The sequence below is a fragment of the Vicugna pacos genome, chromosome 3 (genome assembly GCF_048564905.1).
Source record: "Vicugna pacos chromosome 3, VicPac4, whole genome shotgun sequence".
Taxonomy (NCBI): Eukaryota; Metazoa; Chordata; class Mammalia; order Artiodactyla; family Camelidae; genus Vicugna; species Vicugna pacos.
The window spans coordinates 38181722-38198605 of NC_132989.1; the positions used below are offsets into that span (position 1 = coordinate 38181722).

At 39.5% G+C, this 16884-nt stretch overlaps 1 protein-coding gene across 1 annotated transcript in view; it reads right to left on the reverse strand.

Moving 5' to 3' along the window:
- Window positions 1-15948: 15948 nt before the first annotated feature.
- FAM170A (family with sequence similarity 170 member A) overlaps window positions 15949-16884 on the reverse strand; it is a 41384-nt gene continuing 40448 nt past the window's right edge. The window contains exons 11-12 of the mRNA XM_072950504.1: window positions 16668-16723; window positions 15949-16084 (exon numbers count right to left, since the gene is read on the reverse strand). Coding sequence (XP_072806605.1) covers window positions 16717-16723 — 7 coding nt within the window. The 3' untranslated portion in view covers window positions 15949-16084; window positions 16668-16716. The remainder of the gene's footprint in view (window positions 16085-16667; window positions 16724-16884) is intronic.

A 16884-nucleotide genomic window follows, 5' to 3' on the forward strand; every position in this document is an offset into this window, starting at 1 on the left:
TTCCTTGAACATCTCATAACCTGACATCTCAGTATTATTTGCTAAGTAATTATCCTTTAAGCTTATCACAGTGAACTGTATCTTCTACAAGATTTATATAAGAAAATTCAGTTTTCCCATACCAGTAACCCAGGTCTACAAATACCCCTCCCATTTATATACTATGTAAAATTCAGATTCATCTACATGGAACATAGTCTTACCACATAGTAGTAAATTATTCAATAACAAATGAATTTCCAACAGATAATGCCTTAATGTTATTGAATTATAAATCATTTAATACTTATCAGTTTTGTGTGCTTCTTGTGTGACTTTGATGCTTATAATGAGAAATACAAGCAGTATCATTGGTGATGCAGTTTTGAATGGAATTTCCTACTATACCTCCCTTGAGTTTCTGAATAAATAATAATTACAGTGTCCTGAGAGCATACAGCAGTCTGTTACTATTTTCAACTACCTGTCTGTTGAATCAGTATTTTCATAATATAGATATTTTATACTTTGGAGTTCTACAGAAAATTTTACTTGTAAAAGGAATCAATTACTGGGAGAAAAAAAAAGTTTGGAAACTGCTGTTTTGAAGCTTACAACCACTGACACCATTTGCAAACCATCCTGCTAAGTAGAGCCGAAACATCAAATGTGTAGTCCACACTGTGCTTTGTCAGAGCTATGAGTAGACATCATCAGGAAGAAAGGGAGACTGCTTACCTCATGTCGACCCAACACGCAGATGGAACAGCTCTCCAAAATCAAATATGTGGTCAATGCATGAAATTAGAAAATATGGCTCTGTGGGGAGACACAAAATTTGGATGCCATCTGCATCAGAAACAATCAAACAGGTCTCATGATGATACTATCATGTCATTGACATTTACTATAAATATTGGATGCCTCTGGACTTTTTTACTTATAATAAGGAATTAAAGCAGTTGTTAAATGTTGAGCTGTGATTAGACATGGGTTCCAGCTATGTTCTTAGCCTCCTTGTCCCATTCAATCTCATCTTTTTGCCACTATTCATTTGCCTCCAAACTCAAAATCAAGCTACTCCTGTAAGTTATGCAATTATGACTTCCCAATGAAAGTTTTCTTTAAGAATATCAATAAAATGCCCTTCACTAAGAAACAACTTACACTTTGTTTCCTTCCCCCCCACCTTATTCCTCAAATAAGAGAACAACATGAGCAGAGAGTAGTACTCCTTACTATATATTTTTAGTACCTAAGAAGTAAAAGAATACGAACGACCACTCATTCTCCTCCCATACCTATTTTTTTAAGCTTGATCTAGGTTTATCAACTTAATCTAGTTTTCCTATAACACCAGTCACTATTGTGTGCAGACAACTGAATTCAGCAGGACTTGAGTATTGCAAATGACATTGTAATTATTCTTAAATCATTAACTGTTTTATCTTAGACTGTTTTTCCCTTAGCATTTCACATAATTGATGCCTACTCTTAGATGCTTAAAGTGAATGCACTTAATTCTAAAATCAGCAGTGTCCTTATGTTTTTTCTATTACTTCTATATTGCATAATTATCAAAACAATACTGAAGCCAGATAATGTGTGTAGAGAAATATGAGTTAATCCTAAAAAAATACTTTAGTTTTTCTATTACTTAATATCTTTTAAGAGAAGACAAGTTGACAACTTCTTTTCTGAAGAAAATGACTTCATACGGGTTTTCCCAGAATCAAAACCTGATAATAAACATTCCAGTTCAGATAGTTAATATGAGAAATGGGAAAAAATAGGATAGTGAGATAGAAGAGAAGGCAGGCATTAAAGAGTATGTTACTAGCCAGGTAATAGTGTGGGAGAGTGGAGCTAATCCACAGAGAAACTCTGAGAAATACAGTCATCCAACTTGAAGGGCAAGGAGCTGTACCCACTCCCATCAGTCATTGGTTGAGAAGTGCTCCCTGAAAACTATTAATTCCCCTCATTTCCTTCTCACCATCTGCACAGGCAGAGCAGATTTCTACTATTTCAGAAGTTCGTGGACCAGCAAATGGCAAAAAATGGCAGTTGAAAGTTTGCACACAGAATGACAAGGTCTAAGAAATATGGGAGGGACAAAGAACGAATTGACAATAGCAGACAAGTGGCAAAAGCAAATTCAGAGGGCTTCACAAGTGATCTTAGCAACCAGGACATATAACAAGTGATCTCTCCCAACAAAAGCCTGAGATGCACTATTCTTTACCATTTGAATAATGATTGCTGGTTGTCATTTGTTAAACAGTGCTTATTTGCCAGGTCCTTCACTGACTGCTGAATGTCCAGGATCTCATTTAATGTCCACAACAATTCCATTATTATCATCAGCAGTGTATAGGTGAAGAAGTTGGGCTCAGAGGGATTACATAATTTACTGAAGTAGCAGACCCAAACCAGGTCTCTCAGATGCCAAAGTATATGCTCTTTCTGTCTCCTACTGTTTACAAAGGTCCCTAGATTGACAGCATATTTTCTTTAGCTTGAGTTTGTAATCAGCTCTGGAAATTCTATCTATAAAACATCACAGTCTACCACTTTCAGAGAAAGACCTGAGTCTTCATATCTTTGAAACTCCAACCTATGTACCAAAAATGGACAGACCTCCCACCCTGGTGGCCCTGCCACTCCTGCAGTACAGACTTTTACAAGAAGCTCTTATTTAAGGCTCTGCACCTGCCCCTTGGTGGTTAGTGCTTTCAAAGAGCCATGTGCTCCATGAATTACAAAACCATCTCTGCGTCTGTTTCCTTTCCTGTCTGATTCCCATTCACTCTGACTGGTCATGAATGGGGAAGCTTCTTTTCTGTAGCATCATTTCAGTCTGACTTTTCCTTCACCTCTTCACATTCCACGTTCCGTCAAATGGCAATTTTATTCTAAGATTGCCAGTATAGAACTTTAAAATAGATTTTCAAAGGACATCTGACTGTTAGAACTTCAGATAGCTCGAATATAACCATTTTCTATCATACACCTAAATCGTAATCTATTTTAAATAACATTTTGAGCAAACTAATATTTCATACTCACTTGTTCCTTTTCGCTCCTGAGTCTCCAAGTGATTCTTAAAACCTTCAAACTTTTAAGTCCTCTAATGCTATCACAGCCCATTTTTAATTATTGGTATCAAAAGGAAGGGGCTACTGTAGGGGGGAAAGCCTTCTATGTCCTTTTTCTTTTTCCAGCTTAATTTCTAGACAAAAGCTTTGAAGTGATCAACAGACAGAAGAAATGTGAGTCCAAATAAGCCACAAACTAGGAAGACAGTCCAAGAATTAGCAATGAAGGTCAAATCCAAGTACAGCAAATCCCGTGGAGAATACTGATGTTTTGTTGTAGTGACATTTCAGAGTTAATTGGTAGCTTGTTAAAGATTACGTTTCCAAGATCAAAAGGGATAGTGCTGAGATGCTCAGAAATGGAAGCAAGAGGGCTCGACAAACAGTCAAACAGTAGCTGTTTGGAAATTATAAACGGTACCAAGTGACTAATAAGGGAGATAAGCAGCTTATCACTTTTCAGGGAATTTTGTGACTTTCAAACAACAGAGTGTAATGGGGGGAAATTAATCACAGGTCTCTAGGATGCACTTTTATCCTCATGAGGTTGGAAGTCAGGGAGAGGAGACGGTAAAGAGAACCAGGAGTTATAAAGCTGTGGCTTGGAAAGGCCTTTCGCTGTTCTACACTTGTAGCATCCACTCCTCAAATTCCTCAAATTCTGTTTTTTCTTATCAGCTTTATTTCCAGCTGGGTGTTACATGTGCCAGACCCCTTTTCTACAGCATTAGCCTGTTCAGGTCTCGAGGTAACTTAAAATAATACAAAGAAAGATCTGTACTGCAGAATCTCAGGAGATTTCACTGATTTCATGATGCTTTTAATGGATTAAGGCATGGCATCCTCTGGCCTTGCCTTATTTTTAAAAGAGAAGAACAAAAAGCACCCATGGCCCCATTTGAATCCAGTGACCCACATAGTCCCATGAGTGACACTCATCCCACACAGAAGAATCTGAGCTTACTGTCCACGTCGATACTCGGTTAAATCCACCCTACACACCATCACCTAAATGACTTTTCTAAAGCACGCATCTGATAGAGTCACTCCTCACCTGCACCCTCAGTGAATCCCCACTGCCCACAGAACAAGGTTTAAATGACAGAGCCCTGCCTCTCTCTCCAGCCACATCTCCTGTCACTCCCCTCCCTCAAATTTCATGCCCAAGCCATGCTGTGAAACATACAACATTCTCCTCATTTTAAGGATTCTGTGGTCCCTCTGCCTGAAACTTCCTTCCTTCCTTCCATCTTTGCCTGGAAAGGTCCTGAAAAATTTATACTTACCCTGTAAATCTCCAATATCACTTCCTTCAGGAAGTCTCTCTGGGTCTCCCATTCCCTATCCTCACCACCAGGCTTGGTTAAACTGACTTTCCTATTTGCACTCATAAAGATCCACTTCCCCTATCAAATGACTTACTTCCTGCATTGTAATTGCCTATGTATCAGTGTCTCTGACTGAACCATAAGCTCCTTAAAGACTGAGAATTGGATTTCTTCTCTAACGTAGTATCTAATACATGATACAGTAACTCAGTAAATATCTATTGGCTGAATGAATAAATGAATGACATGCTAACCAGATGCATGAGGTCAGTCCCTATTCCATTCCTCCCTCTCTTACCTACAAAACAAATCACAGCCCAGTAATTCTGGTTGTCCACCCTGATCCTGTAGCATTTGTGAAATTACAGCAATATCCTTCCCACCCCAGACACCTCCACTTCTGATAATTTGTTCCCCTTGGCTCTGGTAATAACAGTGTTACCTAAGTTTGACCAGACTTCTCCCACCACATCTGCAATCCTCTGGGCCAGGTGCAGCAGCTCACTTTCACAATGCTAGGACAGGCCACAAAACAGGTAACAGTCCCTATGCACACTTCAGGGAGCAGCACCAAGGGAAGAGCATTTGCGAAATGCCACTGTCAGCCCAGAAAGTTCAAGGCATTTCCATAGTCTCGGCCCTGAGGGTGAAGGTCCAAACACCACATTAGAGAACTTTCTGCACCTCCCTAGGTGTAAACAAGCTCCACCTTTGAAACACAGTCTTGATGGAACCAAATATAAAAGCCATCACAATGAATGAAGCCAAGATCTCCTCCATTCTGGGAACTATGTGCAGTTCTTTGCTGTCTCCACAAGCCATAAAAAGTGAACTTGAAATTCAGGACTTTGCCTTGTCCCCAGAAACATCCAAGCTTGGATCTGTCTTTCTAAAACCAGATCTTTGCCTTCTGAACCACTAGTCACACATACAGAAGTATAACAGGATTATTTCTGTCTATCTGGGGACCTGGAATCTTTCACAGTGTTCCTGTTAAATCTCCCAAGACAGCAAAACTTTATCTACAAAGGGTTAAAGATATTTTACTCCCAATTTTCACAAAACTCCTCATCTCTTGTGAGTCGCATGCAGCTAATTCCAGGAAGATTCCATTTTGAATTGGAAACGTAGTTGTGAGGGTCAGACTGACTTTGGGGCTCCCTTTGGATATGGTCTTCCAGACTTTCAAAACGCCATTAAGAGGAAGGTTCACCCCACGACAAGGAAATCCAAGGAAGTACTTGCAGTCAAGGGCTGGCCGTGGCTTCTGAGCTACGTCCAAAAAAGAAATTCCTACTGTACCTGCATCTCCTCAAGCAATTTGTGACTGTCCAAGAGCCATCACAAGAGTGTGGACCGTCCCTTAGCTGCCTCCACTGTAGCTTATTAGTAAGGCTGTCAGATTTAGTCAATAAAAATACAGGATACCCAGTTAAATTTGAACTTTAGATGCCTTATAAATAATTATTTTAGTATAAGTATATCCTGTATAATATTGGGGGCATACTTGTATTAAAAATGTACTCATTGTGTTTTTTGACATTCAAATTTAACTAAATGGCCTACATTTTTATCTGTCAACCCTACTCATCAGAAGTGATGAAGGGTCATAGAGATCCAAGAGATGCCACAGAGCATCCACGACTTTTATTTACACACCCTAAACAGTGAGCACAAACTTTCATTCCAATTAATTAGCTATAGTGAAGTATATCCTCAATTTTGTGGCTTTTTCTACTTGTCATTGCCACCATCTTCTTTATTTTAAAAATATGTCTATTTTTTCGAAACTTAACAGTTCATCAAAAGTATGAACGTTCCTTAGACAAAGGGAAAACAACATGATTCTGAAAAGCGAAGGAAATCACCTGGTGTTTAGTAAAGAAGTATTAGGGAGACTAAAAAAGCCAAACTTAATAAACAAATCTCTCCAAGGATATTTTCATAGCTTGATATCCTCCCATACCCTGAAAATATTATTGCATCAACAGTGTAAAACTGCTGGGCAAATGTGAGGCTTCCTTAGGATTCTATCAAACTGAGGATGCTTCTGTGCTAAGCAGTGAGCAGAGTGACTGCCCCCGGGACACTGGCACTTGGTGGAGATCTTCCAAAGGCCTGGGGCAGAAACAGCAAGTTTTTCTGTGTCTGCATCTTGGCCCCAATAACACTACAATCCCAGTACTTTTCTGCTTATCTACATTTTCCTGTTTCTATTTGGACTACATCCTAGACTCGACATTACATAAATAGCATTCAGGAAGCTATTCAGTTTAGTTACTCCCTATAACACCCCGTGCTTGTTTTAGAGATGTAAAAATGTAACATGATGTATAAGATTTTGGTTACAAAACTCATTAGGTCTCCCAGATGGAGGCAAAAGAATAAAACAATTAGAGAGGCATGGATTCTGACTTGCTCCAATGTCTTTGGCAAGTCGCTTGGCCTCTGTATTTATCTGTACTTATCTGTCACATGGGGTTTATAACTGTACCGACTCCATGGATATGTTGTAAAAATTACGTATAAAGTAACTAGAAATCACAGACAAAGAGTAAGCTCTCCACAGATATTGACTATTAACTAATGGAAATATTTCTCCATGAAAAAGACTACTTTATCAGTGGATGACTCAGTGGGAGAGTGAATCCTAGAATCACAGCATGTTGGAGGTGACCTAGTTCCCCCCCCAATGCTGAAGAAAAAAGTGTGTATGTGTAGAAAAAGGTCTGAAAGTTTATACGTCAAATAGTTAATCTTGTCAACTTTGAGGATTGGAATAAATTGTGGAAGGAGTAAATAAAAAATTAAGTGTAATTCAATTTCTATATCATTCTGAGACTTTTAACAACCTGTAAGTGTAAATATTTTTAATGTGGCAGTGTCTTGAAGTTTCCCTGATATGTCTGTATTGTTACTTCAGAATTGCTGGCATTTCTTGCCATCTTTGGATCTATACTCATTCGAGTGAGCAGGCCACTGTGGAGGGAGGCAATGATAGAACAGAAGGGAAGTACGAGAGAGTCTTTGGAATGCCAACAACTCAAAATGATCAAACTTTGGGGAAAGGATTTGATGGAAATATTCTACCCTTAGGAGGAAAAGGATTCCTTGGGCTGGATAGAGGGAGGTTGGGGGTGCTAGACAAGGGAACTGACCAGGAAGGAACACACAAGTGCAGAGCAAGCACCCTGAGACTACTCTGCTTGCCTCCACATGAGGATGTGCCTCCAGCACCCATGACTTACAAGTAAGAGAAGTACCCAGGGGTCCCCCATCCAATTTATTGTGTGTCCCTTATGCCTGGACATTCATAAGCCCTTGAGTTGTGGGATGGCCCAGACACCTAAAGGGGTGGTCTTGGTATAGAGGGGTAGCCCCTGTACCTATACTTGGTGGGAACAAACAGAACCAGCTCAGAACTCCCCTAGGCCAGAGGTTTTCTGCACAAAAAACACTCTGGATAGGTATGCTTTATCTGGGCCAAGTACACCTCAGTGATCTTGGAATTTCTTAGTACCTGATATAACTACAGTGTACAGTAACTTCAGGCATGAATAAGTTCTTCATCCATCACCTTCATATGCTCCAAGCTAGTGTGATCTGGTCCCAGCTGAACTCAGGGCTGCAAAACAAGAACAAATTCTCAGATGGTTCCGGGAGTTGCGCTCACACACCCTTAGACCAGAAGAGACATGATAATGGCATCTGCTTCACAGAGCCACCTGCAGACTAGACAGTCCATACAAATGTGCAGAAGAGTGCTGGGTTCATGAAACTTGGTCAGTAATTCTTAGCTGATTTTATTCTCATTATCTCCCGTCTTCATTAGAGAAGCTTAAAGATTAAATTCTCATGACCCCTCAGAAAAGGTAAGCTAGTTTTTCTACTGATAATGATTCTGACTCTATGTTTAAGAAGCCATCAAAATCTACTGTTAAAAAAACAGAAGACTTTAAAGTTTTGAGGGAAAAAGCAGAGTGTCTTGGAGAGGAAAGAACTTGGCCAAGAGACTGGGGAAAATATTCCCTAGGAATTGAGAAGAAGAGAGAGTTCTGGGGACCCAGACAGGTCAGATTCTTGGCAGCACACGAGTAGGCCAGGAAACCTCAGAGTGGGATGTCATCTGAAAAACCAAAAAAGGCTGTGGCCTTTGCACTTAAGAGTTGCCTGGCATGGCAGGAACAGCAGAAATCTGTCAGACCCAATGTTCTCATCGTAGTCAGGGCAACAGGCATCTCCACTGAGCCTGGCCAGGTAAGTGACTAGAGCTCAAAGGGCCCTTTCAATTTTATCACCATAAACACTCACACACCCTGTACTGATGAGAAAGAAGGAAACTTTACAGTGTGCAGCAGATATTCTCAAACTATATTTGGATATTGTGCGAAATGGAACCATTCCCATATGGGTTTTATGGGTGGTTTCCTTCCAATTCAGTTTTTTTTTTGTTTGTTTTTTTAAGTGGATATTAAGGTATATTTATTCCTATAACTTTTATCTAAATTATCTTAACTGGATGTGAATTCAAATCTGAATTTAGATCATTGTCTGGGGATTCTAATTTGATGGAGGTAGTCTTGGTATGAGCTTTGTTCTTAGAAGGATTGGGAACTGATCTGAGGGTCTCCATGGACCTGCTTTTGTCAGTTGTCAAAAAAAGGGAAGCTTCCATAAAGCAAGAACACAAGTGAGGTTCTCCCCTTTCAACACATATCGCGTAATTTGTGAGGAATAAACTCTAAATGTTTGTGGGAAAATTAGGGAAGGAGATTAAAAGGTTATTTAAATAGGGAAAAAGGCCAGGATGGCAGGATGGTAGAGAGACAAGTAAAGTACCTTAAAAGATAGAGAGGATTTGCAAAAGAAGAGAAAGAAAAAAAATCCTAATGGGTTAACCTGCAGCATTAAAGTGAAGGAAGATTATTGATGTGGGAAGGCTATGGAATAAAATGGATAACACTTATCAGAAGTTGCTGAGATTATGGTGACAAGTGTGATTATCAAATTACAAGTTTACTGCAATGGCATTTTAGGGGAAAGGTCCAGTGGTGTTCGTGAGATGACAGTGGCAGGTGGGAAGTTGTTTCAGGGGAAGAGCTGTCCTGCAGAGTGGGTTTGGGAGGATTGGAAGTGTGAGCAAGCAATGAGATAACAGGTGCATACTGTTCCTTCATCAAGTGACCCCAGCCCCACATCAGCCTTGAGAACAAGCAGGACTTTGAGAAATCCTTGAGGCATTGGAGCTAGATTTCATTCATCAAGACTTGAGAAAAACACCCTCCACCCATATCTTCTCCTCAAACTCCATCTTTCCCTTTTGACCTTCATTTGGCTTCCTTCCCCACCCTCAAGCTATCGACTAATGTCACATGCCAACACAGGTCACTAGTGTTTTCCATTCTCCAGATACTGTGGTTCACATCAGTGGAGTACCAAAGGCAATAACCAAGTAACAGGACACTAGAGTGTGTGAACAGGAAGAGATTCTGATCAAGCAACAGCTTTCTGTGACAGTGTGGACCAGGTCAGCTGTACATGCCTGCTATCACCTTAATTATAAGCATCCTTAGGAGAGAAGTTCTCAGAAGGCAGACCCTGACTATCTAGAGGTTATACACCCACACAACCAACCTGAGGACTTCAATAACACTTCTGCCTCCTACACACATATCTCCCTCAGTCTACTCACAGTTTCTGAAGTCTTCTTTCCTTCACATTTCTCTTGAGGATAGAGGAGGAGGTAGTTCAGGCTAGCCCAGACTCCCCTAGGATCTCAAAAGGTTGTCTATCACTAACCCCTCACCTTCTGGGATGCTCTTTAGATCTTCCCATTTGGGGGAATTTTCATTTCATCTGTCTTTCAAATCGCTGGCTGGAGATGGCCTGTTGGAAGGTGGCTATAGGCAAGCAGCAGTTCTTCAGACTGCCTACCCTTCTTGACTGTCAGAAGTTTTCAGGGATGTTCTAGGAAACACTGTTTGTTCTACAGAAGGGGTGGAAACAATCCAATTGTCCAGTAATACCTGAATGGAAAATAAATGGTGCTGTACACATATAAGGGAATAATATCAAACAGTTAAAAATAAAAGACCTAGAGCCACACAAAGTGGCAAGAATAAATCTTGAACACATAATATTGACTGAAAGAAAAAAAAGATGCAGGATATTACATTATGGTAACAGTTACATAAATATTTATATCAATTTAACATGTTGCATATATATATAAAAGAAAGAAAATAATTAAAATATAAACTGGATACACACAAATCTTTTATGGTGGCTACCTCTGGGGAAATGGGATTCTTTAAAAAGGTATGGAAAAGGTTATTATGTGTTTTAAAAGTACCTATACATTACAATGAGCTAAAGTTATCCAAACACATTAAATATAAAATTTAATATCATCATTTACCTAAGAAACTCAAAATAATCCACAGATAAACTAGTAAAAACTAATAAGATAGTTCAACAAGGCAAACAGACATAAAATCAACAAATTCTAAAAATTAATCAAGTTCCCATACACTGGTAATAACAAATTAGAAAATGTAACAGAAAATAAGAAAAAATAAGATATTTAAAATAGTCACAGGACAATCACAGGTAAATCAATGAGGTTAGAATATTCCCTCATACCATACACAAAAATAAACTCAAAGTGGCTTAAAGACTTAAACATAAAACAAGTCACGATAAACCTCCTAGAAGAAAACATAGGCAAAACATTCTCTGACATAAATCTTAGCAGTGTTCTCCTAGGGCAGTCTACCAAGGCAATAGAAATAAAAGCAAAAATAAACAAATGGGACCTAATTAAATTAAGCTTTTGCTCAGCATAGGAAACTATAAACAAAACAAAAAAACAACTATGGAATGGCCAAAGATATTTGCAAATGATACAACTGACAAGGGCTTAATTTACAGAATATACAAACAGGTCATACAACTCAATAACAAAAAATAAACAACCCGATCAAAAAAATGAGCAGAAGACCTAAACAAACATTTCTCCAAAGGAGACATACAAATGGCCAAAAGGCACATGAAAAAATGCTCAGTATCACTAACTATTAGAGAAATGCAAGTCAAAACTACAATGAGGTATCACCTCACACCAGTAGGAATGGCCATTATTAAAAAGTCCACAAACAATAAATGCTGAAGAGGGTGTAGAAAAAAGGGAACCCTCCTACACTGTTGATGGGAATGTAAACTGGTGCAGCTACTACGTAGAACAGTATGGAGAGTTCTTAAAAAGCTAAAAATAGACTTGCCGTATGATCCAGCCATCCTATCTCTGGGCATATATCCAGAGGAAACTCTAATTTGAAAAGGTACACACACCCCAGTGTTTATCACACTATTGACAATAGCTAAGGCATGGAAACAACTTAAAAGTCTATCAACAAATGATTGGATAAAGAAGATGTAGTATATATGCATATAATGGAATACTACTCAGCCATTAAAAAGTGTGAAATAATGCCTTTTGTAGCAACATGGAGGGACCTGGAGATTGTCATGCTAAGTGAAGTAAGCCAAAAAGAGGAAAAAGAAAGACAAAACCATATGACATCATTTATATGTGGAATCTAAAAAAAAAAGACACAAATAAACTTATTTATAAAACAGAAACAGACTCACAGACATAGAAAACAATCTTGTGGTTACCAAAGGGGGAAAGGTGGGGGGCTGGAGGGATAAACTGGGAGTTGAAGATTTGCTAACTAATATATATATAAAATAGATAAACAGCAAGGTCCTACTGTAGAGCACAGGGAACTATATTCAATACCTTGTAATAGACCATAATGAAAAAGAATATGAAAAGGAATATACATATATATATATTATATATATAACTGAATCACTATGCTGTATACCAGAAATTAATAAAATATTTTAAACCAATTAGACTTCAATAAAAATAATAAAAATAAATTAAAATTTGAAAATAAATAAAAGTCACAAGAGCTATATAAAGTATTTAGAGCTAAGCATATATAAAACTAAATATAGCTAATGAATTGAGTATGACCAATTAAATTCTGCCCAACCCAAGATTTAAAAAAAAGACTGTTCTCCTTTGATGACAAGAGACCCTCTTCTCAAGCAGCAGATCAATAAGTCAGAGTCAGTCACACAAACACAGAATTTGAAACGTCAGCTATTTCTAGTCTCTTGATTATACATACAGAAGCTGAAGCCCAGACAGGTAAGTTACTTGGTCAAGGGCCCAATGTCCTGCCTGACTCAAAGACTAGCATTTTTTACTGATCCATAAGACACAATCAAATTCAGTACCTTGGAAAAAGAAGGAAAATACACACACACACACACACACACACACACACACACACAAAGAAATCAATCATGTAGTTATTTATCTTTAAGTAGAGAAATAGCCATGAAAAAATTACAGATATTGAGGGAAAATTGAAGTACAGAGTTTTAAATCCACAGGGAAACTGAAGACAATTTAAAATATTTTATTGGACATTAATGATACCCAATGAATACTTAGAAGAAATGCGATCTGGTTAACAGGCAAAGTCACAAGACAATATCAGGGAAAAAAGAGCATCTTTCTCAAAATGTCCACCAATAAGGGAGTAGTTAATTCTATTATGATTTGTCACTAGAAGTAAATAAGTTACATTTGCCTAAAAAATGGGATAGACCTACAGCAAATATTCAAATTAAATCTCTATATAAAACATATTAAAAGATTTCCAATCAAAATGTTAATTTTAGAGTAGATATAGTATGATATAATTTATAAATCAAAAATTTCTATAAAGCTATAAATCACATATAAAACACCTACCTATGTATATTCATGGACCAAAAGTCTTGAAATTAAATAGCTAATAATCAAAAATCTCTGCTGTAGGAAGTAGTCTTGGGCGTGAGGTTGGGTTATTGTAAAGGGGGGCATTTATTTTACTTTTACACATTGAGTATTTTTAAATAATTCAGTTTTTTAACAAAGACAATATTCCTATAGTATTCCTAAATTTTTTTTTCTAAATTTTTTAATTGAGGTATAGTTAATTTATAATGTTATGTTAATTTCTGGGAACTGGTCTTTATCTATTTTATATATAGTAGTTAGTACCTGCTAATCTCAAACTCCTAATTTATCCTTCCCCACTCCAGTACTTCTAAATTTAAAATTTATATAGGTGGATAATACTATGAAAAATAAACTGAATTTTTTTAATTATTTCTCTTTGCCTCCTGGATTTTTTCCCCCATCCAGTCAGCTAGGCATCCTTAGTTCATGGCAATAAGAAGGTAAAGACTCAACAGAAATAAAGGAGAATAAAAGACAGTTCTCAGCTTTGGAATGTTAAAAGCAGAAGACACAGGAGAACAGGCGAGAGTTCAATGAACAAATAATAAATCCCACCTCAATTGTAAAGAGTATTCCCTGCACTGGGAGGTAGGAAAGAGAGGGAGGGAAGGATGAAGGGAGAGAGAGTGGTGTGGCCAGGCACAAGGGAAACTGGTTTGAGGACCACATGCCCAGGAACAGCATCAGCATCTCGAGGCAACCCAGCCTGGCCTGACCATCGCCTCCAGCCACCCCTCCACATCTCAGACACTTGGGAAAGTCAGAGAGTGAGCGAGAGATTTTACGTTAGGAGGGTCACACTTGGCTGCCCCTCTGGTCTGTGTGGCAAGGGTTCCCTATTTGGGAGAAATCCCCATCTATTTCATTTTCCGCTCTAGTTCCTTTAAGTGGATCTCAGAGAAGGGAGTTTAGTTACATCAACTTGACTGAAATCCTAACCAACAGTTTAAAAGTATGGCTTCAGACTGTACTGAAGTTACCTTCCTCCGAGCAGGGATTCAGAATCTTATTCAAAATTTGTTTTGTCAGTGGCCCCACAGAGAAATCTGGTGTGATCGATGTGTGCACTTGTCTTAGAAGAGCATTCAAGCCACAGGCCTCACTTCCCCACTTCACGGTCAATGCAGATCTTGGGAGAGTTTGTGAGCACAGCAGTAACCGCTTTCTGCAGTGCTCAGAATTCCACCCACAGGCCTGTGTGTTGCCCCACTCCACGCCTACAGGGAAGTCTCTATCCCAGGAGTAACAGCAGCAAGAACTCTCACTTCATAACCACATTCTACCAATAGATGTGGAATAAAACCCTAAGTATCTGAGGCAGTCAGTGAAAGAGGAAAGTCAAAAAACATCGCAAGGAAAGGAGAGGAGATTAGGGAGACCTGGGAAAAGAGGGGGAAAGGGATTGTTCTTGGGGAGCTCAGCAGCAGGCAAAAAGGAACAAAGGAGCTTATAGAGGATGGGAGGTTGTCAGAGTGTCAATGGACTCTCCCAGAGGGTGGCGTGAGGATGGAAGGGTAGGATAAGCCTCAAATCCTAAGTTCTTTGGAATGAGAGTTAAAGGAGGCACTAGGCATCTTGCGGCAAGGGATGTGGAGATGCAGGTGATATCCCAGATGGAGACACTGGGGAGCATAAAACCAGCTGGGAAGGTGGCTTATTATTATTATTATCCAAATAATAATGACAAAGCAGATCACTGGAACCATTGTTGATTCAATGAAGCCCCAGGGAAGTGTTCTTACACGTACTGAAAAAAAAAAAAAAAACTCATGGGACTTTGAAATTAGATCTTATTCTGCTTAAATTGACAAAAATCTCTGACCTTCACATTATTTCCTTCCAATTCCATCAGTCCTACCAAAACCTGATTGTGGCCCCCTATTCAGATTAGGAAGACACATTATTCCTCCCTTACCTTAAAAGACCATGGACAACCTCATACATCCAGGTCAGTCTTCAGTGCCACCCAGATGCCTTTAGTTCCAGTGGTCGTAGCAGTGACGTAAGGATGAAGTTCAGATGACGGGGTCAAAACCTTGAGAGGCTAGAATAAGAATTTTATTAGAAAGTGAAGTAAATCAGAACTGTAACTATCAGAGCTCCCTGGCTCACATTCCTAATATAGAAATTTCTTCTCCAATTCCTGACTGAAGTCAGATGGGCTCTTTGCAAACACTATAACCATCTCAGGAGGAAACTGTTCCACATACAGCTGCAAGACTGAGAAACTCCTCCCTTGTCCTGGTGTTCCCCTGTGAAACTGTGACAGTCCCTCTTCCAAGCCAGACCTAAAGAGACACACACACCACCCCTTAGCCTCTGAAGTTACCCTTCACAGGGCTTTCAGTCATGACCCATTGCACATGGTTTCCACATCACCTGCTCCTTCACAGTTCCTTTACCTGAACTCAGGGTAGTCTGTTACGGTCTTATGTGAAATATAGTATCCCGCCTTGGAAAAATAGTCATGCAGATCCTAGGAGCTCAGATACTGATTCTTCTGGAAAAGGCTGGTGAATAACCTTGGTGTTTATGTGAAACCTTGTTTAAAAACTACTAGAGACTTAGAGATGACATATATAGATAGATGGATGAATAGGTAGGTAGGTAGGCAGGCAGGCAGATAGATAAGATAGACAGACAGACAGACAGACAAATTTAATTAAATAATATATCTAGGAAAGGTTTAGAAAACACCCTTTATTGCTTATGATGTTCATATTGTCATATGATGTTAGACTGAGTGCTGGTCCCTTCATCCTCCTCAAGACCACTGGCATTCTGTCTGCTCCTATCCCCAGGGTCCTTTCTTCTCCCTGGAAGTGATAAAACAAATGAGGCAGAACAGGAATAGACAAGAAGCAACATGAGCTCTACTGGTCAAAGGTACACTTCACCTTTGTCTTAAAGCTCAGAGCCACACATACCACAGTGAATCTGCTTCCAGATCAACTATGGCAAAATGAAGGATCTGGAACATTTCCAGATCTCTTGGGACATCAGTTCCACATGACTCCCTCTCACACTCCCCTTTCCCTCAGAGGGCTCTGTGCAGTGGCCAGGATGAGATCCCAGCTCAGGCCGGAGGCTCTCAGACCTCAAACCACTTGGCCTGGGAGGTCCCTTGTCCTCTCTTCAGACCTCGCCTGGCTCCCTCTGCCAAGAAGTGTTGCTAGCAGTACGCGCTCTTAGAGATGAGGTCAATCACGGAGACCCTGAGAAAATGCCTAGTCAAAACTCTCCACATTCTTGTTTAAGTCAACAGAGACCAATTTCCCAGAAGCGCTGGATATGCCCCAGGTTGATGCAACTGCAGGGCCCCCAGGTAACCCACATCCCTGCAGCCCCTTCCCATGACATTTCTCATGCTCAGAACACTGCACCAGCGTCAGATCTTACCTCTTCTAAGAGAAGTCCACACCACCTTCCAGGATCGTCAGCCCATGACTCAGTTGCTGTGTGGAAACCAAAACAGAGAAAAGTACTTCTTAGCTAGAGAGAACTTCCTGCAGGAGCTGAAAAGTGATGGATAAATTCCCACTTAGAGTCATGACTATTAAATGCCTGGACAAGAAGCAAGGGGCTCAGGTATTCCCCCTTTCAGTTATCCCCTGAG